The sequence below is a fragment of the Pistacia vera genome, unplaced genomic scaffold, assembly GCF_008641045.1.
Source record: "Pistacia vera cultivar Batoury unplaced genomic scaffold, PisVer_v2 Contig762, whole genome shotgun sequence".
NCBI classification, from domain to species: Eukaryota; Viridiplantae; Streptophyta; class Magnoliopsida; order Sapindales; family Anacardiaceae; genus Pistacia; species Pistacia vera.
Window position 1 is genome coordinate 26,415 of NW_022196626.1, and position 20,113 is coordinate 46,527.

Sequence of the window (20,113 nt, forward strand, 5' to 3'; positions counted from 1 at the left end):
AGCTTATTCACAGACTATACAAGCATTGGTAAATTTAACTCACTGGCAATTTACGATGATAAGCCAGGAATTTACAATGTAAATGTTCAACAAACTGATGTTGATCATAAATTAAGTGTAGAGAAATACAGAGGAGCAACAGCACTAGTAACACAATGGATAATAGCATACCGTTTTGCTTGGGTAATTTTCAAATTTACGGTGATACCACCTGTGTGTTTCAGCTGCTGCAAATACAATTTTGCCACCTGCCCACCACCGGATTCATGAAGTTAGTGCTTGTGAGAATAATATAAGTTACAACTAGAAACAATGGCAGTAGTATAATGCAAACACACTAAAAACACTCTTGTTCTAAGGATAAATAATACCACAAAGCCAAAGCACCCATATGGTGAGATCTTTTTCCTCCACTAGCCACCAACAGACCAGCATATATACCTTCATCATTTGCGAACAAATTACAAAACAAAAATGCCGCCCTAGGCATATAATTATTAGAACTGTGTCTGTGTTTGTGTGAGATGAGAGAGCTTACAATCTCAGCCAGATAGTGGGGAGATGAAACAATTTCAAACCAATCTCCATGAGGAATTCAATACTCATCATTGTATCCTGCTTGTTCTCGCAGTGAGCCCTGAAAAGTGGAGACTATGTCAATCAATGACATCATAGAATAAGTGCTAAAAATTCAAATGGGCCTCACACAGATATGAAAAATTATTGGTACAGAAACACCCCTGGAAATTGTTGTAGATAATCATGCAAAATCTTACAGATATTGCATGATTAGGTGTTAAATCTATAATGGATATTAGGATTGTAATCAATACTAATAGGACAAATCTGTAAAATAGGAGTGTATAAATCTATAATAGGATATTAGGATTGTAATCAATACATATAGGAACAATCTGTAAAATAGGAAGTTAGATTTTTTTATTTCCTAGATTAGTATATTTATTTCCTATATAGTTCTTATTTTCCTATTATTGATGTATAATTTGTCAATACAAAATTAGAAATTCAATCTTCTCTGTTTGTAACACTGGTATCAGAGCAATTCTAGGTTTGTTTTTTTTTTTCAATTCGTTTTTTTTCTGCCCAGTGAGCATTTTGTGAGTCACCCTGGAGAGTGGCAATTTTTTTTTCTCACCGCCTGCCTAGAAAGAGCCTCGTCGGCCGATCGCCCATTCCTTGAAGTCCGGTCACCAGAAGAGTTCCTCAATTTCTCTGCCAGGTCAGACAGTTTGGTCGTTTCTATTGGTATCAGTTTTGTTGGTTTCTGTTGATATAGAGTTCGTCTTTGAAGAGTTTTTTTTGTTGTGGCTATTTTCGTCTTCTTACCATGGCTGATAAGTCTATAATTGATATGGTTCCTGTAATGTCAAAATTACGGAACATAAGCTTAATGGGTCTGATAACTATTTTGATTGGAGTAAGACAATTCGTCTTTATTTGCGAGCATTGTAAAGATGATCATCTCACCAAATTCTCTGAAGACGATTCAAACACACATGGTTGAGAGAGGATGCCCGGTTGTTCTTGCAGATACGGAACTCCATCAACAGTGAGGTACTTGGTTTAATTAATCATTGGTGATATGTGAAGGAATTGATGACTATCGATTTTTTGTATTCTGGAAAGGGAATGTTTCTCGTATTTTGATGTATGCAAAGCTTTTTATCGAGCTGAAACAAGATAGTCTCTTACGGCCTATTTTATGGATTTTAAAAGGATATATGAAGAACTTAACATTCTTCACCGGTGAGTGCTGAGTGAAGTTCACGCTCAACGAGAGAAAATGGCGATTAGTAGTTTTCTAGCTGGACTCCCTTCTGAGTTTGAATCTGCTAAATCTCAGGTTCTTGCTAGTTCTGAGATCACCTCCCTCCAAGACATATTACTAGGGTTCTTCGTACAGAAAGCACCTCCATCTGTTCAATCAAGTGTGCTCTTGTAAGTCAGAATCAGACACTGGGCGTTCATATAACAGGAGCAAAATAGAGGAGGGGGTTCGAATTATCGTGAGAATCGAAGTCAGAGTCAGAGGGATTGTGTGCTACTATTGTCATGAACCTGGTCATACAAAGCGCACGTGTAGAAAGTTGCAAAATAAGGCCCAAAGCCTCAGTCAGCTCATGTTGCCACTACTGATACTTCTGAAAAAGAAGGTTATGATTTCAGCTGATGAGTTTGCCAAGTTTTCTCAGTATCAAGAATCATTGAAGTCCTCATCTACTTCTATCACTGCTCTTGCCGGTCAGGTAAACCAAATACATGTCTTATTTCCTCATCCTCCAATGGGTCATTGATCGGTGCCACATCATATGCAGGTAATCCTAGTCTTCTTTCCTCATATCAGTCACATAATTCCTCGTCAAATGTTACTTTAGCTGATGGATCAACTTCTTGTGTTCTTGGGTCGGGTCTGTTAACCCTACTCCTTAATTTCCCTATCCTCTGTATTGAGTCTACACAGTTCGCTTAAATTAATTTCTGTGAGTAACTCACTCGTGCTCTTAAATGTTGCATCTCATTTTTCCCTGATCATTGCCTTGTTTCAGGATCTTACGACGAAGCAGATTATTGGTAAAGACATGAATCTGGGAGGCTTTACTCCTTGACACACAAGTGCCCAGAACCATTGCATGTTCCAGTATTTCGACCCCTTTTGATGCGCATTGTCGGTTAGGACATCCTTCTTTACCATGTTAAAGAACTATGTCCTCAGTTAATAAATTATCTTCGTTAGATGGTGAGTCATGTCAATTGGCCAACACACCACCGCCTTTCTCAAGTCCAAGAGTCATAAACGGGCTAGTTCCCTTTTGAATTAGTCATTCAGATGTTTGGGTCCGTGTTCAGATGTCTAAACCTGGATTTAAATATTTGTTACCTTTGTTGATGACAACTCTCGTGTAACTTGGCTTATTTAATGAAAAATCGTTCTGAGTTGTTTTCTCATTTTGTGCCTTTTGTGCTGAAGTTAAACTCAATTTAATACTTCTGTCCAGACTTAAGAAGCGATAATGCCAAAGATATTTTTCGAGTTCTTTTCATTCTTATATGAGCCAGCATGACATTCTTCATCAATCCTCTTGTGTTGACACACCGTCCCAAAATGGAGTACGAGAGGAAAAATAGGCCCTTCTTGAAACCGCTCGAGCCCTATTATTTCAAATGCAATTTCCTAAACAGTTTTGGGCCGATCAGTTTCCACGGCCTGTTTTCTAATTAACCGCATGCCTTCCTCTTTCTGAATGGTTCTACTCCTTACAGTGTTTCTCTTCCCGTCTAAGCCTTTGTTTCCTATTGCCCAAAATATTTGGTATTACTTGTTTTGTTCGTGATGTTCGACCCCAAGTAACCAAGTTAGATCCCAAATCTCTAAATGTGTTTTTCTAGGTTACTCTCGTCTTCAGAAGGGATACGATGTTATTGTCCTAGTCTTAATAGTATCTGGTGTCACCTGATGTTACTTTCTTAGAAAACACCCCTTTTTTCCCCCCCTTCGTCTACCTATACACGTCAGGGGGAGGACGATGACTTACTAATCTATACTGTCACATCCCTACCAACTACTCCCACACCTGAGTCTTCCCCACCTACTGTTCCTCCTCAGGCACCACCACTTGTCCGTCCACAATTCCATTTCGCTTGTCTATTCTCGTCGACAAGAACTCCCTGTACCGTCCCTTCGTCGTTAAACCCAGTCTCCAGTGATCCCATACCTGTGTTCCTCGTCAAGAGACACTCAGACTTCATGTCCTACCCAGACTCTTCGTCGTTGGATCCAACCTTAATGATCTTGATCTTCCCATTGCTCTTCGGAAAGGTAAACGTCAATGTCTTATCCTATCTCTTCATTGTTTCTTATGATCACCTATCATCTCTTCTTGTTCTTTGTGGCATCACTAGACTCTGTCTCCCTTCCTGCAACTGTCCATGAAGCCTTATCTCATCCTGGTTGGCGTGATGCTATGATAGAAGAGATGAATGCTTTAGATGTTATGGTACTTGGAACTTGGTTGACTTACCTATTGGAAAAAGCCTATTGGATGCAAATGGGTGTTTGCTGTTAAGTAAATCCTGATGGGTCAGTGGCTAGGCTTAAAGCTCGTCTTGTAGCTAAAGGCTATGCTCAACTTATGGAGTGGATTATTCTGACACTTTTCCCCTGTGGCAAATTGACTTCTGTTCGCTTATTTATCTCTATGGCAGCATACTCATTCCTGGCCATTACATCAGTTGGACATAAAAATGCCTTTTTACATGGTGACCTTCAAAAGAAGTCTAGGGAGCAACCACCTGGATTTGTTGCTCAGGAGTATGGGAAAGTTTTGTCATCTTCGCAAATCGTTGTATGGTTGAAACAGAGTCCACGTGCTTGGTTTGGAAAGTTTAGTGAGGTAGTTGCAAAGTTCGGAATGCAAAGACAGTCTGATCACTCAGTCTTTTACAAACAATCGGCAGTTGGCATTATTCTTCTTGTTGTATATGTTGATGACATTATCATCACTGGGAGTGACACTACAGGGATTTCATTACTTAAGTCATTTCTTTCTTCACACTCAGTTTCATACAAAAGATTTAGGGTGTTGAAGTATTCTTAGGGGTTGAGGTAACAAGGAGCAAGAAAGGCATCTTCCTCTCTCAAAGAAAATATGTACTTGACTTATTAACTGAGACAGGAAAATTGAGTGCTAAGCCATGTAGTACGCCAATGTTTCCTAATTCGCAACTTACCAAGATGGTGAACTATTGAAGATCCTGAGAGGTACAGAATTTGTTTGGAAGTTGAACTATCTAACTTCACTCGTCCTGATATTGCGTACTCTGTCAGTGTAGTAAGTAAATTCATGTCTTCTCCTACTGTTGATCATTGGGCAGCGTTAGAACAGATTCTGTGTTATCTGAAAGGAGCTCCAGACGTGGTATTTTGTACGGAAATCATGGACTAATAATATTGAGTGCTTCTCTGATGCAGATTGGGCGGGTTCCAAGATAGATAGGAGATCCACTACAGGCTACTGTGTTTTTATTGGGGAAATTTGGTCTCATGGAGAAGTAAGAAGCAAACTGTTGTGTCCCGTCTAGTGCAGAATCGGAATATAGGGCTATGGCCCAGTCTGTGTGTGAAGTAATGGATATATCAGTTTTTGACTGAAGTTGGCTTATGGCCTCTTTGCCGCAAAATTGTGGTGTGATAACCAAGCCGCTCTTCATATTCTCTAATCCCGTATTTCAATGAACTACTAGCACATTAAATTGACTGTCATTTCATTCGTGAGAAAATACAGCAAGGTTTAATTTCTCCAGGATATGTGAAGACTGGAGACAATTAGATGTTTTTACTAAAGCTTTGAATGGGATTCGAGATTATATTTGTAACAACTGGCTGATTAACATCTATGCTCCATCTTGAGGGGGTGTTGTAGATAATCATGCAAAATCTTACAGATATGCATGATAAGTGTATAATCTATAATAGGATATAGGATTGTAATCAATACGTAATAGGAACAAATCTGTAAAAAGGAGTGTATAAATCTATAATAGTATTAGGATTGTAACTCATACAATAGGACAAATCTGTAAAATAGGAAGTTAGATTTTTTTATTTCCTAGATTAGATTATTATTTCCTAGATTAGTTCTTTATTTTCCTATTATTGATGTATAATTTGTCATACCAATATGAGAAAATTACAATCAGTTCTCTTGTTGTAACAGAATTATATCATTCTAATTTGTTATAATGCTCTAGTTTCTTCTACTTAGTAGTTTACTTCTCTGCAAGTCGGTAAAACCTGTCAGCACTCATAAGCATAGTTCTAATCCCCTAACATTTTTGTGAAGTTATTAAAAAATCATTAGAAGCTTTTGGTATCAAACTATTAAAAAACATTATGTATCACTAGATCCATTTGTAAAACACAAATTGCAAAATTAAGACATGGTATCTGATAGGAACTCATTGGAAAACAGTGGCACTTACAAGAATAGCATGACAATGACGTTGATGCGTCCAACCCCATAGAAATATAGCGGCACCGATCCATTGAAGCCATCTAAGCTTCAGAATTATTCACAGATCCCAACAATCAAATTCAAATGCGGGCATATGGCTATCTATGGCTATGGCTATAGCTCTTTCCTCTAACGATAAACTCAACCAAGAGATCTGCTACAATCTAACAACTCTGGTGCCAAATTGCAGCGAGCGACAATGCTGTGTGTAAAAACTAAGCTCAGAAAATAATCAAAACATAAATGTTATAACCAGGCATATTCTTCAAAATATTTTCAAGCAATATTAGAGTTTACAAAGTAAATAATGAAACGATGATAGCATACCAAGAATATCAGGGTAAGAACTACTCACAACATGCCAGTTAGATAGCCAAAATGTGCATCCGATGAAGGGCTATACTTAAACACATACACCGTCTCTATAAGGCGTCTCAAGACTTGAATTTCCATCAGCAGAGAAGGAGACTGACCGCCAAATCCATACCTATGCTTTATCGCATTAAACGAGACTTTGAAATGACAAGATATGTGAACCTCCCGTGAAGTGGCTTGCAAAAGTAGAGTAAAGAGATGGCTCAGAAGCCAATGGTGCCATTTTAATAGCATATAACCATGTTGTACAAAGCAGGGTTGTCCAAACACAGCCACCACATAGAAATGGCAGAAGAACTCTGAGGAACTGTGAATTTCTAAAAACCAATAATAAGTTAGTGAAATCTAATGTGTATCAAATGGGAATTATACTATAACATATGGCATGCTAAGGGTTCTATTAATTCAAACAAGTACTCCAACGTCTATCTGCACACATTAACCAGTCAGTTTCTCAATGGCAACCCCAAACAAGTAATAGTGTATTACGGCACTGCTAGAGAATCAAAGCAAACATTCTCACACTTATTTAGCTCAACATATTATTTATGAATTATCTCATTGCATATATCACATTTTATTCTGGACTTGAACTTCCATAAAAGTTCCCTAAAACTCAAAATTGCTGCTGAACCCTTCTCTGTTGGCAAAGCTTTGTCTTTTTGCAAACACATTTACAGGAGTTTACTTTAATTCTAAGATTATTTAGCTTCTTGCTAGTTAATTGCCATTTAAAAATTTCAATTCCAGCCATTCACCAAAAAAACTAATTAATTGATCCATAAAGCATTGTTCTTGCTTTTATTTTCTAACCAAGCAAATAAACAGATGCTCACCAAGACAAAAAAGAAAAAACGAAACTTTAGAATAAGAAACATTGATCACTCACATTAGATGATGATGCATGATCTTCCCTCTCTTAGCAAACCCCATCAAGCTTCATGAAACGAACGGAGGCGGGAACTTGGTATAGAAGCATATGTATAGGCAATGTCCCAGCACCCACGCCGCTCTCAACAACCCAACAGCCAAAACTTCATTTTGACACAAACCCAGTTCAAAACTAGGCTCAAGGAGTCGCAAGAGTCTAGAGCTGGATTCTCTCTGAGGAAAGAAGAAATACATGAAAAGAGAGCTTGTGGAAGTTGGTTAGTTTAAATGTTTTGAAGTGAATTTAAGAGAGCCTGTGATGAAAAGACGTGACTTGAAAGTGATACCAGCGTGGAGTTTTATATTTTGGGCTTCAAGTAAAGGATGTGGCGCCTTTACTTACTTTGGGGTGTGTTGAATCACATTTGGTAGGTGATTGTCTTTTTAGCAACCTCAGGTAGGCTCACGTAATTTTCCTTGGCTTGGGGTGTGGTTTTCGAAACGCTGCGTTTAGATGGGAGAATAGTCTCAATCCATTTACCAATCCATCTCATCTCATCATACATCACCTCGTCTCCTTCATTTCTAACTAAATAGTTTCAGACAAGCAGCTTCCTGTCTGTAATAGATCTACCAGTAAGTTTCCTTCTTTCTTCGATTTATAACCTCATACCTTCAAAACCCTAGTTACCTCCACTCTAATTTTAACTTATATTGCAATTTCTACCTTTGTTTTCACTTGGGTTAGCTTAAAAATCTAGTTTTTTGTCTTCATTTGTGTTTGAGAGTGCATAATTGAGTGTTAATCTGAGTTTCTATCTATGTAAGTGTATTGTGATCTGGAAAGTGTGGTTTTTTTTTTTTTTTTTTGTTAATTTATGATTAACTTGTATTAGCGTATAAGCTTTAAACATCTAATGAAGGAAATTTTGATCTAAGGTGGTCCAGACGCGCGAGGCATTTCTGTGTATAGATTAAAATGCTTGGTCAACAAAAGTTCAAATGGTTGAAGTTTTCAACCATCTTCTGTTTCGTTGAAAGTCTTGGAGCTTTTGTGATTATTTAATAATTTTAAGAATCACTAGCTTTTCCCTTTCAATAATGTTTGGGTAACCAGTAGCCAAGTTCAGGTCTGGATATGGAAATAAAGCAGGTATGTAAGTTCATTGTATAATGCGTGATTTGTTTGGGGTTTTTTTTTTTTTTTTTTTTTTTTTTTTTTCTGAACGTTATGGTGCCAAAGATTCAAACTTTCAGAAGTTCTTTATGCACTAAAGTGGATAGTTCGGATTTTTGCAATCTGTATAGCTAGGGGAACCAGGTATTGTTGAATTGTGGTGCATTTGTTGCAAATATTTCAGAATTACCTCTTCCCATTGTTAATTTGAACGGTTTTGGTGTTTGTTGATTAAATGTAGTGTCTTTGTGGCTTTTGACCTTATTTCTTTTTGGCATTTGGTAAGATTTTCTGTTTAATGTTGGAACATTTTGAGCTCACTGCCTATGTAATTTTCCTGGGGGATTCCTGGCAATGCCATTTAATAGGCCTCTCATAAGGGCCTCTTTCATTTTGTCAATTATGTAGCAAAATACAGGCTACTGGGCGTGATATACCTCACTTTTCTCCATTTGTCATGGATTTGTAACAGTCATTTCCATCTCTTTATCTTATATCACTCTTTTTGTTGATGATTACAAATTGGAGGAAATGAAAATTTGTTTTGTTTTGTTTTCTTCTTTTGTTGTTAGTCTAGTAATTCTTCTCCTCACAGTCACCTGCACATTCATTTTTTGATACAATTACATTGAATCATGGTGTTAATTTATGGCTAGAAATCTACTTTTTTTTTTTTTTTTAAATCTTTTCTATATGGTTTTTGTCTCTTTTAATGTGGTTGTTTTGAGATCTTTTATTAGGTCCTTGTCTTCTTGCTAAAGCCATATTATTGCAGTTCTGTTGGCACATATTTTTACTTTTCACAATGTTTGTAAAGTCCTTTACTTAATAGCTTGCTCCTTTTGTTGAAATTTGGCTTTTGGTTTCTTTTTCTGAAATAGAAGACATTTTCTTTTCTGGAAAACAGGTGGAATTACAATATTCTGAACTTTGAACTTTGAGGAGCAGCTTGAGATAAATTATCAACTTCCAATAGTGTGTGGACGTAAGATGGATGATGGTGGGCAACATGAAAGTGGGAGATATAAGCCGGATTATTACAAAGGGGCACATACACAGGCAGTAAGAACAATTTTTTATTGATGCTTGTTAATTCATCTTTGTTTTTGTCTGCTACTCAATGGTCCAACTGAGTAAAATATAAATGACATGTGCAGTGGAATATGACGCCCCATCATCAATTGAAGGAACCACCAAGTAATGCCTTGATCATGAATAAGAAGATCATGGCCATTCTGGCAGAGAGGGATGCTGCTATCCGGGAGCGGAATTTGGCACTATCTGAAAAGAGGGAAGCCTTAGTTGCTCGAGATCAGGCACTTGAGGAGCGAGATAAAGCCCTTGCTGAGCGTGATGATGCCCTGATAGCCCGTGACAATGCCTTAGCCGCATTACAATACTGTGAAACTTCTGTTAACTATCCTGTGGGTGGTGGAGTTCAACGCGGAGGAAAGCGTATGCACCACCCGACATACCATCCAAGTGATGTAATAGAATCCCTTAATTCAGGGGATGTGCACATAACTGATGCCTTCCCCTTATCAGTCATTTCTTCTGAAACAGGTAAGCCACATCAGACAAAACGAACGAAAGAGAACAAAGCAGTTATGTCAAAGGCATCTGTTTCACCAAGAAAGGTGAAGAAAGTGGGTGAGGATTTGAATAAGAAAGTTGCTTCTGAAGGAAAGAAGGTAAAGTCTGAGTGGGAGAATCAGGATGCAGGGTTGAACCTGATCAATTTTGATGAATCAACAATGCCTGTGCCAGTTTGCTCATGCACGGGAAGTCCCCATCAATGTTACAAATGGGGAAACGGTGGCTGGCAATCATCTTGTTGCACAACCACCATGTCATCATACCCGCTGCCACAGATGCCAAACAAGCGCCATGCCCGTGTGGGGGGCCGAAAGATGAGTGGTAGCGTCTTTACAAAATTACTTAGCCGACTGGCAGCTGAAGGCCAGGATCTGTCAGTACCACTTGATCTCAAGAACTACTGGGCCAGACATGGGACCAATCGCTACATTACCATCAAGTAATGTGCAAATGATCCATTTAATGGAGTATGTTTCCTTTGCTTTATGCTCAAAATATAACTGGTATTTAAATTAGCTAATGTGGCTGTATAGCTTTAAAGCAGTTGGTAGCTTATTGATGGAAAGCTGTTTACCTTGCTTCTGTTTACAGACCATTGTAGTCTTTCTTCAGACCTTCATCCCGATGGAAGGGAATTTTTGTAAACTACCGTTGTTCTGTAATAGATTCTGCAGCCTAGGATGTAATAGCCATACCAGGTGCCAATATCTTTCGACCAGTTGGCATATGCCACACGGCGTGTTGCGGATAGATAATTCCTCCCTGACAGCTGGTTGTTTATCATCTAAAGATGAGAATGAAACAGAAGAAATAACCAATTATATAATCATATGATTAGTTTAACTGAGAAAAAAACATATTTAAATGTTTGAACTCTTGCTTCAAAATTTCAAACTAATGGAACCAATTGACTCACGTTTAGGGACCAGAGATGTGATAAAGGAAGTATAAGCAAAGTATAACTCCATCTATGATATGAATTTGATTGAGACCTTATCTATTAGGCATTTTTTTCAAATTCAAATCTGCATTCCTCAATGCTTCATTATCTTCCTGCCTTTTACCACTCATCTCCTAGACGTTCAAATTTGCATAATCCATTTTGAATGGATACCAACATGAACATAGAAACTGCATCTCAAATCAAGCCACCATTATGTATTACCAAGATCAGTACTTTCTTCCACCTACCCAACCCAAGAATCTTTTTACTCTTTATCATCAGCAGCACTGTCACCTTCACCTTAGGCATTGCCATGATCCTTGAATGGTATATGTACAGTCGACACCATCCCGGATACCAGTTGATTGTCTACTATGCCCCTTGTGTGATCAGTCTCCCCATCCTCCTCTCCATCATGTGTGTCATACATGCCATACTTCTCAGCAACAAGGGTCGTCAAAATCTCCACATAGAACCACCATTAAAGCAATCAGAAATTGAGGAAAAGGGTCAGGTTGAAAATGTTGAGGCCTTACAGAATCAGCTAGCTTTGGTTCCAATTGAACCTTCCAATGATCAACCATCTGGATCTGGCATGGACTCTAAGCATACAAGCTTGGCACTTGTTGCTCAACCAAGTAATGTTGTTGATAATAACTCGGCTTTGAAAAAGACATATTCTTTGCCCTTGGTCCATAAATTCAATGATCGTAGAAACATTAAACGCAGGATGAGTTTTGGATAAGTATTCAGTTATTAATTTGCAGAAAATTTATGATATGTTCTTTCACATCTTCTCCTATGATATTCAAGCTATGGTTATTTTTTGGATATGTTTTAGATTTTGTTCTATCATATTCTTCATTGGATGTACTATAAACTTATGTAATGAAGTGAGATATTTTGCAGGAATTATCTGGCTTGCCCGAATAAGTATGTGGGGCAAAGTTTGATTAAATTAAGCTTGACTGGTGGAGTGTTACGATCAAAGAGAAGCTTAACATGTTCCATCAAACTATTGGGCTCTTATAATATCTTGGGAATATTCATAGTCTCGGCTCATCTCATTCATCTTTATCTATATGCTATTAATGGAATCCAGAAATTGTTGAATATATCATGTCATTGACAACCATGTTCATGGAAGGCACTTAGTTTCAGTTTAGTTACACCGAATTACACCAACTCATAACGCTCAAATTGCTCTATTCCTTCCCAAAATGGGGTTTCTTAACCCCAACAGGATGGCCTGTAGTCATTGACTACATGTTTGCCTATTTCCTTGAGTTCATGGTTCCAAATCTTATGGTCATCTATTATAATAACATTATTACTTATCTTGTCTTTTGAGCTTATATGATGTTCAATAGACCTCGATAATTAGTTGAAGTGTTTGCAAGCTGGCTCTGCTACCTCGGTTAACATTGTGACTTAACCTGGTCTTTTGGACTTGCAGAATGTTCAATAGACCTCCGATGATTAGTTAAGATATGTGCAAGCTGGCCCAAACATTCTGTTACCTTAAAAAAAAAAAGGCCTTCTTTGTGAAGAGTTTTGACTTCTGATTAGGGTTGTTTTCGAGCCGAGCCGAGTTTTTGGCTAAACAAGCTCGGCTCGTTAAGGGAGGAGGCGAGTTCGAGTCGAGCCGGACAAACTGCTGATTTCTTGGCTCGACTCAAACTCGTTAAGGGAGAAGAGATTTCGAGTTTGGCTCGCAAGTCGGTTTAAAGAGCCGAGTTCGAGTCGGCTCGCGAGTAAGCAAGTACATATACACAAGTGCAATACATCCGCTTGCATTAGAAATATATAAAAAAAAAAAACTAAACAATGTTGTGTTTCGAAGCCGTCAAAATTGACCCAGATTCATCAGTCACATGCTGCATCTTCCATCCTAATCGTTTCATACAGCGGCTTTCATTTAGATTAAAAAAAAAACTTACTAAAAGTTGGAATCGAAAGGCGTCAGCAACGAGATTGACAACAAGAACAATGGGCAACACCAACACGAGCGCAACGGCGAGAATAAGGCAGTGACAACAATGACCAGACAACGATGACAGCAATAAGAAGCGACAACAGTGGGCGACGGCGATGACAATAGTATGGTGTTGGGCGATGGTGACAACCTGGTGGTGGATTGGGTTTCAGTGTTTCTCGGCAAGAGTTGAAGGGGTAGATGGAGTATGCGACGCCGACAACACTCCGGCGAATCAGATGGTATCAACAGCGACGACGAAGCACACCGAAGACGGTTAGAAAATCAGTTGAAAATTGTATGAGTTTGGTTTTTTTGGAGCAAAGAGGTTATGTCGACGATTTTAGGGATTTTAAAATCAGGGGGGTCTTTGTCATTTTTTAGAACTTTTTGTATTTGAAACTTTTTTTAATCCCCCATACTTTAAAAAACCCTAAAAAAACCTCCACTTATTCGAGCCGGGCTCGGCTCGCTAGCCTAATGAGCCGAGCTGAGGCAGGCTCGAACTCAGCTCATTCGAAACCATACGAACCCAGCTGTTAATGAGCCAGGCTCGAGTTGAGCTAAGCTGGCTCACGAGCCGCTCGGTTCGTTAGCCAGCCCCACAGTTCTGACAGCGTTCATGGGCATAACGCATGTATGTATGTATGAATGATTTGTTTGATTGTTTCCGTTAAAAGGTCGTAATCAAGGAAACAATCCCACGACGTCGTGTTGCGGAGGGGTGTCGTTGTCAAATAATAGAAATGGATTTGGCTGCCTAATTTGGTGGGTCCATAAAGAAATTAAGGGTGGGCCATACATACTTTTTCTGTCCATGATTGACGAATCTTAAATGGAGAGTGGATAAGCTTGGCCTTTTCATTTCAAATCCCGCCACGTATATCTCTAAACTNCATCTCATTCATCTTTATCTATATGCTATTAATGGAATCCAGAAATTGTTGAATATATCATGTCATTGACAACCATGTTCATGGAAGGCACTTAGTTTCAGTTTAGTTACACCGAATTACACCAACTCATAACGCTCAAATTGCTCTATTCCTTCCCAAAATGGGGTTTCTTAACCCCAACAGGATGGCCTGTAGTCATTGACTACATGTTTGCCTATTTCCTTGAGTTCATGGTTCCAAATCTTATGGTCATCTATTATAATAACATTATTACTTATCTTGTCTTTTGAGCTTATATGATGTTCAATAGACCTCGATAATTAGTTGAAGTGTTTGCAAGCTGGCTCTGCTACCTCGGTTAACATTGTGACTTAACCTGGTCTTTTGGACTTGCAGAATGTTCAATAGACCTCCGATGATTAGTTAAGATATGTGCAAGCTGGCCCAAACATTCTGTTACCTTAAAAAAAAAAAGGCCTTCTTTGTGAAGAGTTTTGACTTCTGATTAGGGTTGTTTTCGAGCCGAGCCGAGTTTTTGGCTAAACAAGCTCGGCTCGTTAAGGGAGGAGGCGAGTTCGAGTCGAGCCGGACAAACTGCTGATTTCTTGGCTCGACTCAAACTCGTTAAGGGAGAAGAGATTTCGAGTTTGGCTCGCAAGTCGGTTTAAAGAGCCGAGTTCGAGTCGGCTCGCGAGTAAGCAAGTACATATACACAAGTGCAATACATCCGCTTGCATTAGAAATATATAAAAAAAAAAAACTAAACAATGTTGTGTTTCGAAGCCGTCAAAATTGACCCAGATTCATCAGTCACATGCTGCATCTTCCATCCTAATCGTTTCATACAGCGGCTTTCATTTAGATTAAAAAAAAAACTTACTAAAAGTTGGAATCGAAAGGCGTCAGCAACGAGATTGACAACAAGAACAATGGGCAACACCAACACGAGCGCAACGGCGAGAATAAGGCAGTGACAACAATGACCAGACAACGATGACAGCAATAAGAAGCGACAACAGTGGGCGACGGCGATGACAATAGTATGGTGTTGGGCGATGGTGACAACCTGGTGGTGGATTGGGTTTCAGTGTTTCTCGGCAAGAGTTGAAGGGGTAGATGGAGTATGCGACGCCGACAACACTCCGGCGAATCAGATGGTATCAACAGCGACGACGAAGCACACCGAAGACGGTTAGAAAATCAGTTGAAAATTGTATGAGTTTGGTTTTTTTGGAGCAAAGAGGTTATGTCGACGATTTTAGGGATTTTAAAATCAGGGGGGTCTTTGTCATTTTTTAGAACTTTTTGTATTTGAAACTTTTTTTAATCCCCCATACTTTAAAAAACCCTAAAAAAACCTCCACTTATTCGAGCCGGGCTCGGCTCGCTAGCCTAATGAGCCGAGCTGAGGCAGGCTCGAACTCAGCTCATTCGAAACCATACGAACCCAGCTGTTAATGAGCCAGGCTCGAGTTGAGCTAAGCTGGCTCACGAGCCGCTCGGTTCGTTAGCCAGCCCCACAGTTCTGACAGCGTTCATGGGCATAACGCATGTATGTATGTATGAATGATTTGTTTGATTGTTTCCGTTAAAAGGTCGTAATCAAGGAAACAATCCCACGACGTCGTGTTGTGGAGGGGTGTCGTTGTCAAATAATAGAAATGGATTTGGCTGCCTAATTTGGTGGGTCCATAAAGAAATTAAGGGTGGGCCATACATACTTTTTCTGTCCATGATTGACGAATCTTAAATGGAGAGTGGATAAGCTTGGCCTTTTCATTTCAAATCTCGCCACGTATATCTCTAAACTCATCTTTCTTTGTATCCATCACCACGTGTCCTCTTCTAGTTTCCACTATAGGTCAACATGATGAACGTCATCAACGGCTTCCCAAAAGCCACGTTGCCAGCATCGCGCGATTGGCGGAGTGATCTACTAACGAGAGCCTTTGTTAAACTGGGTGTACCTTCAACCAAACTAATATTATGTGCTCATTTCCTTCAAAAAATACAATAAAGATTATTTCACAGTAGTTGTTGATAATAACTCGGCTTTGAAAAAGACATTCTTTGCCCTGGTCCATAAATTCAATGATCGTAGAAACATTAACGCAGGATAGTTTTGGATAAGTATTCAGTTATATTTGCAGAAAATTATGATATGTTCTTTCACATCTTCTCCTATGATATTCAAGCTATGGTTATTTTTTGGATATGTTTTGATTTTGTTCTATCATATTCTTCATTGATGTACTATAAACTTATGTAATGAAGTGAGATATTTGCAGGAATTATCTGGCTTGCCCGAATAAGTATGTGGGGCAAAGTTTGATTAAATTAAGCTTGACTGGTGGAGTGTTAGATCAAAGAGAAGCTTAACATTTTCCATCAAACTATTGGGCTCTTATAATATCTTGGGAATATTCATATCTCGGCCTTTTTGAGATCTTTTATTAGGTCCTTGTCTTCTTGCTAAAGCCATATTATTGCAGTTCTGTTGGCACATATTTTTACTTTTCACAATGTTTGTAAAGTCCTTTACTTAATAGCTTGCTCCTTTTGTTGAAATTTGGCTTTTGGTTTCTTTTTCTGAAATAGAAGACATTTTCTTTTCTGTAAAACAGGTGGAATTACAATATTCTGAACTTTGAACTTTGAGGAGCAGCTTGAGATAAATTATCAACTTCCAATAGTGTGTGGACGTAAGATGGATGATGGTGGGCAACATGAAAGTGGGAGATATAAGCCGGATTATTACAAAGGGGCACATACACAGGCAGTAAGAACAATTTTTTATTGATGCTTGTTAATTCATCTTTGTTTTTGTCTGCTACTCAATGGTCCAACTGAGTAAAATATAAATGACATGTGCAGTGGAATATGACGCCCCATCATCAATTGAAGGAACCACCAAGTAATGCCTTGATCATGAATAAGAAGATCATGGCCATTCTGGCAGAGAGGGATGCTGCTATCCGGGAGCGGAATTTGGCACTATCTGAAAAGAGGGAAGCCTTAGTTGCTCGAGATCAGGCACTTGAGGAGCGAGATAAAGCCCTTGCTGAGCGTGATGATGCCCTGATAGCCCGTGACAATGCCTTAGCCGCATTACAATACTGTGAAACTTCTGTTAACTATCCTGTGGGTGGTGGAGTTCAACGCGGAGGAAAGCGTATGCACCACCCGACATACCATCCAAGTGATGTAATAGAATCCCTTAATTCAGGGGATGTGCACATAACTGATGCCTTCCCCTTATCAGTCATTTCTTCTGAAACAGGTAAGCCACATCAGACAAAACGAACGAAAGAGAACAAAGCAGTTATGTCAAAGGCATCTGTTTCACCAAGAAAGGTGAAGAAAGTGGGTGAGGATTTGAATAAGAAAGTTGCTTCTGAAGGAAAGAAGGTAAAGTCTGAGTGGGAGAATCAGGATGCAGGGTTGAACCTGATCAATTTTGATGAATCAACAATGCCTGTGCCAGTTTGCTCATGCACGGGAAGTCCCCATCAATGTTACAAATGGGGAAACGGTGGCTGGCAATCATCTTGTTGCACAACCACCATGTCATCATACCCGCTGCCACAGATGCCAAACAAGCGCCATGCCCGTGTGGGGGGCCGAAAGATGAGTGGTAGCGTCTTTACAAAATTACTTAGCCGACTGGCAGCTGAAGGCCAGGATCTGTCAGTACCACTTGATCTCAAGAACTACTGGGCCAGACATGGGACCAATCGCTACATTACCATCAAGTAATGTGCAAATGATCCATTTAATGGAGTATGTTTCCTTTGCTTTATGCTCAAAATATAACTGGTATTTAAATTAGCTAATGTGGCTGTATAGCTTTAAAGCAGTTGGTAGCTTATTGATGGAAAGCTGTTTACCTTGCTTCTGTTTACAGACCATTGTAGTCTTTCTTCAGACCTTCATCCCGATGGAAGGGAATTTTTGTAAACTACCGTTGTTCTGTAATAGATTCTGCAGCCTAGGATGTAATAGCCATACCAGGTGCCAATATCTTTCGACCAGTTGGCATATGCCACACGGCGTGTTGCGGATAGATAATTCCTCCCTGACAGCTGGTTGTTTATCATCTAAAGATGAGAATGAAACAGAAGAAATAACCAATTATATAATCATATGATTAGTTTAACTGAGAAAAAAACATATTTAAATGTTTGAACTCTTGCTTCAAAATTTCAAACTAATGGAACCAATTGACTCACGTTTAGGGACCAGAGATGTGATAAAGGAAGTATAAGCAAAGTATAACTCCATCTATGATATGAATTTGATTGAGACCTTATCTATTAGGCATTTTTTTCAAATTCAAATCTGCATTCCTCAATGCTTCATTATCTTCCTGCCTTTTACCACTCATCTCCTAGACGTTCAAATTTGCATAATCCATTTTGAATGGATACCAACATGAACATAGAAACTGCATCTCAAATCAAGCCACCATTATGTATTACCAAGATCAGTACTTTCTTCCACCTACCCAACCCAAGAATCTTTTTACTCTTTATCATCAGCAGCACTGTCACCTTCACCTTAGGCATTGCCATGATCCTTGAATGGTATATGTACAGTCGACACCATCCCGGATACCAGTTGATTGTCTACTATGCCCCTTGTGTGATCAGTCTCCCCATCCTCCTCTCCATCATGTGTGTCATACATGCCATACTTCTCAGCAACAAGGGTCGTCAAAATCTCCACATAGAACCACCATTTAAGCAATCAGAAATTGAGGAAAAGGGTCAGGTTGAAAATGTTGAGGCCTTACAGAATCAGCTAGCTTTGGTTCCAATTGAACCTTTCAATGATCAACCATCTGGATCTGGCATGGACTCTAAGCATACAAGCTTGGCACTTGTTGCTCAACCAAGTAATGTTGTTGATAATAACTCGGCTTTGAAAAAGACATATTCTTTGCCCTTGGTCCATAAATTCAATGATCGTAGAAACATTAAACGCAGGATGAGTTTTGGATAAGTATTCAGTTATTAATTTGCAGAAAATTTATGATATGTTCTTTCACATCTTCTCCTATGATATTCAAGCTATGGTTATTTTTTGGATATGTTTTAGATTTTGTTCTATCATATTCTTCATTGGATGTACTATAAACTTATGTAATGAAGTGAGATATTTTGCAGGAATTATCTGGCTTGCCCGAATAAGTATGTGGGGCAAAGTTTGATTAAATTAAGCTTGACTGGTGGAGTGTTACGATCAAAGAGAAGCTTAACATGTTCCATCAAACTATTGGGCTCTTATAATATCTTGGGAATATTCATAGTCTCGGCTCATCTCATTCATCTTTATCTATATGCTATTAATGGAATCCAGAAATTGTTGAATATATCATGTCATTGACAACCATGTTCATGGAAGGCACTTAGTTTCAGTTTAGTTACACCGAATTACACCAACTCATAACGCTCAAATTGCTCTATTCCTTCCCAAAATGGGGTTTCTTAACCCCAACAGGATGGCCTGTAGTCATTGACTACATGTTTGCCTATTTCCTTGAGTTCATGGTTCCAAATCTTATGGTCATCTATTATAATAACATTATTACTTATCTTGTCTTTTGAGCTTATATGATGTTCAATAGACCTCGATAATTAGTTGAAGTGTTTGCAAGCTGGCTCGGCTACCCCGGTTAACATTGTGACTTAACCTGGTCTTTTGGACATACAGAATGTTCAATAGACCCTCGATGATTAGTTAGGATGTGTACAAGTTAGCCCAAACACCCCGTTACCTAAAAAAAAAAAGGGCTTTTTTGTGAAGAGATTTGACTTCTGATTAGGGTTGTTTTCGAGCTGAGCCGAGCCGAGTTTTTGGCTAAACGAGCTCAGCTCGTTTAGGGAGGAGGTGAGTTCAAGTCAAGCCGGACGAGCCGCTGATTTCTTGGCTCTACTCAAACTCGTTAAGGGAGAAGAGATTTCGAGTTTGGCTCGCGAGTTGGTTTAAAGAGCCGAGTTCGAGTCGGCTCGCGAGTCAGCAAGTACATATACATAAGTGCAATACATCCGCTTGCATTAGAAATATATAAAAAAACTAAACAAAGTTATGTTTCGAAGCCATCAAAATTGACCCAGATTCATCAGTCACATGCTGCATCTTCCATCCTAATCGTTTCATATAGTGGTTTTCATTTAGATTAAAAAAAAAAAAACTTACTAAAAGTTGGAATCAAAAGGTATCAGCAACGAGATTGACAACATGAACAAT

The 20,113-nt window shown here is 38.9% G+C and overlaps 2 protein-coding genes and 1 pseudogene across 4 annotated transcripts; 2 read left to right on the forward strand and 1 right to left on the reverse strand.

Annotated features, from left to right (window-relative positions):
• Positions 1-144: 144 nt before the first annotated feature.
• On the reverse strand, positions 145-8,654 carry LOC116116154 (annotated as a pseudogene).
• Positions 7,857-10,783, forward strand: LOC116116152 (protein BASIC PENTACYSTEINE4-like). 3 transcript variants are annotated; one of them, XM_031402246.1, is made up of 3 exons: positions 7,857-7,913; positions 9,362-9,516; positions 9,612-10,783. In XM_031402246.1, exons 2-3 carry the CDS (start codon positions 9,445-9,447, stop codon positions 10,491-10,493), a joined length of 954 nt encoding a protein of 317 aa, XP_031258106.1. In that variant the 5' UTR covers positions 7,857-7,913; positions 9,362-9,444; the 3' UTR covers positions 10,494-10,783. The 3 variants fall into 3 exon arrangements, with proteins under 3 accessions (XP_031258106.1, XP_031258105.1, XP_031258107.1); XM_031402245.1 differs by lacking the exon at positions 7,857-7,913 and adding an exon at positions 8,352-8,430; XM_031402247.1 differs by lacking the exon at positions 7,857-7,913 and adding an exon at positions 8,534-8,598.
• A 5,532-nt stretch (positions 10,784-16,315) lies between these two features.
• On the forward strand, positions 16,316-17,910 carry LOC116116153 (protein BASIC PENTACYSTEINE4-like). The gene is made up of 2 exons (XM_031402248.1): positions 16,316-16,643; positions 16,739-17,910. Exons 1-2 carry the CDS (start codon positions 16,572-16,574, stop codon positions 17,618-17,620), a joined length of 954 nt encoding a protein of 317 aa, XP_031258108.1. The 5' UTR covers positions 16,316-16,571; the 3' UTR covers positions 17,621-17,910.
• The last annotated feature ends 2,203 nt before the right edge of the window (positions 17,911-20,113 follow it).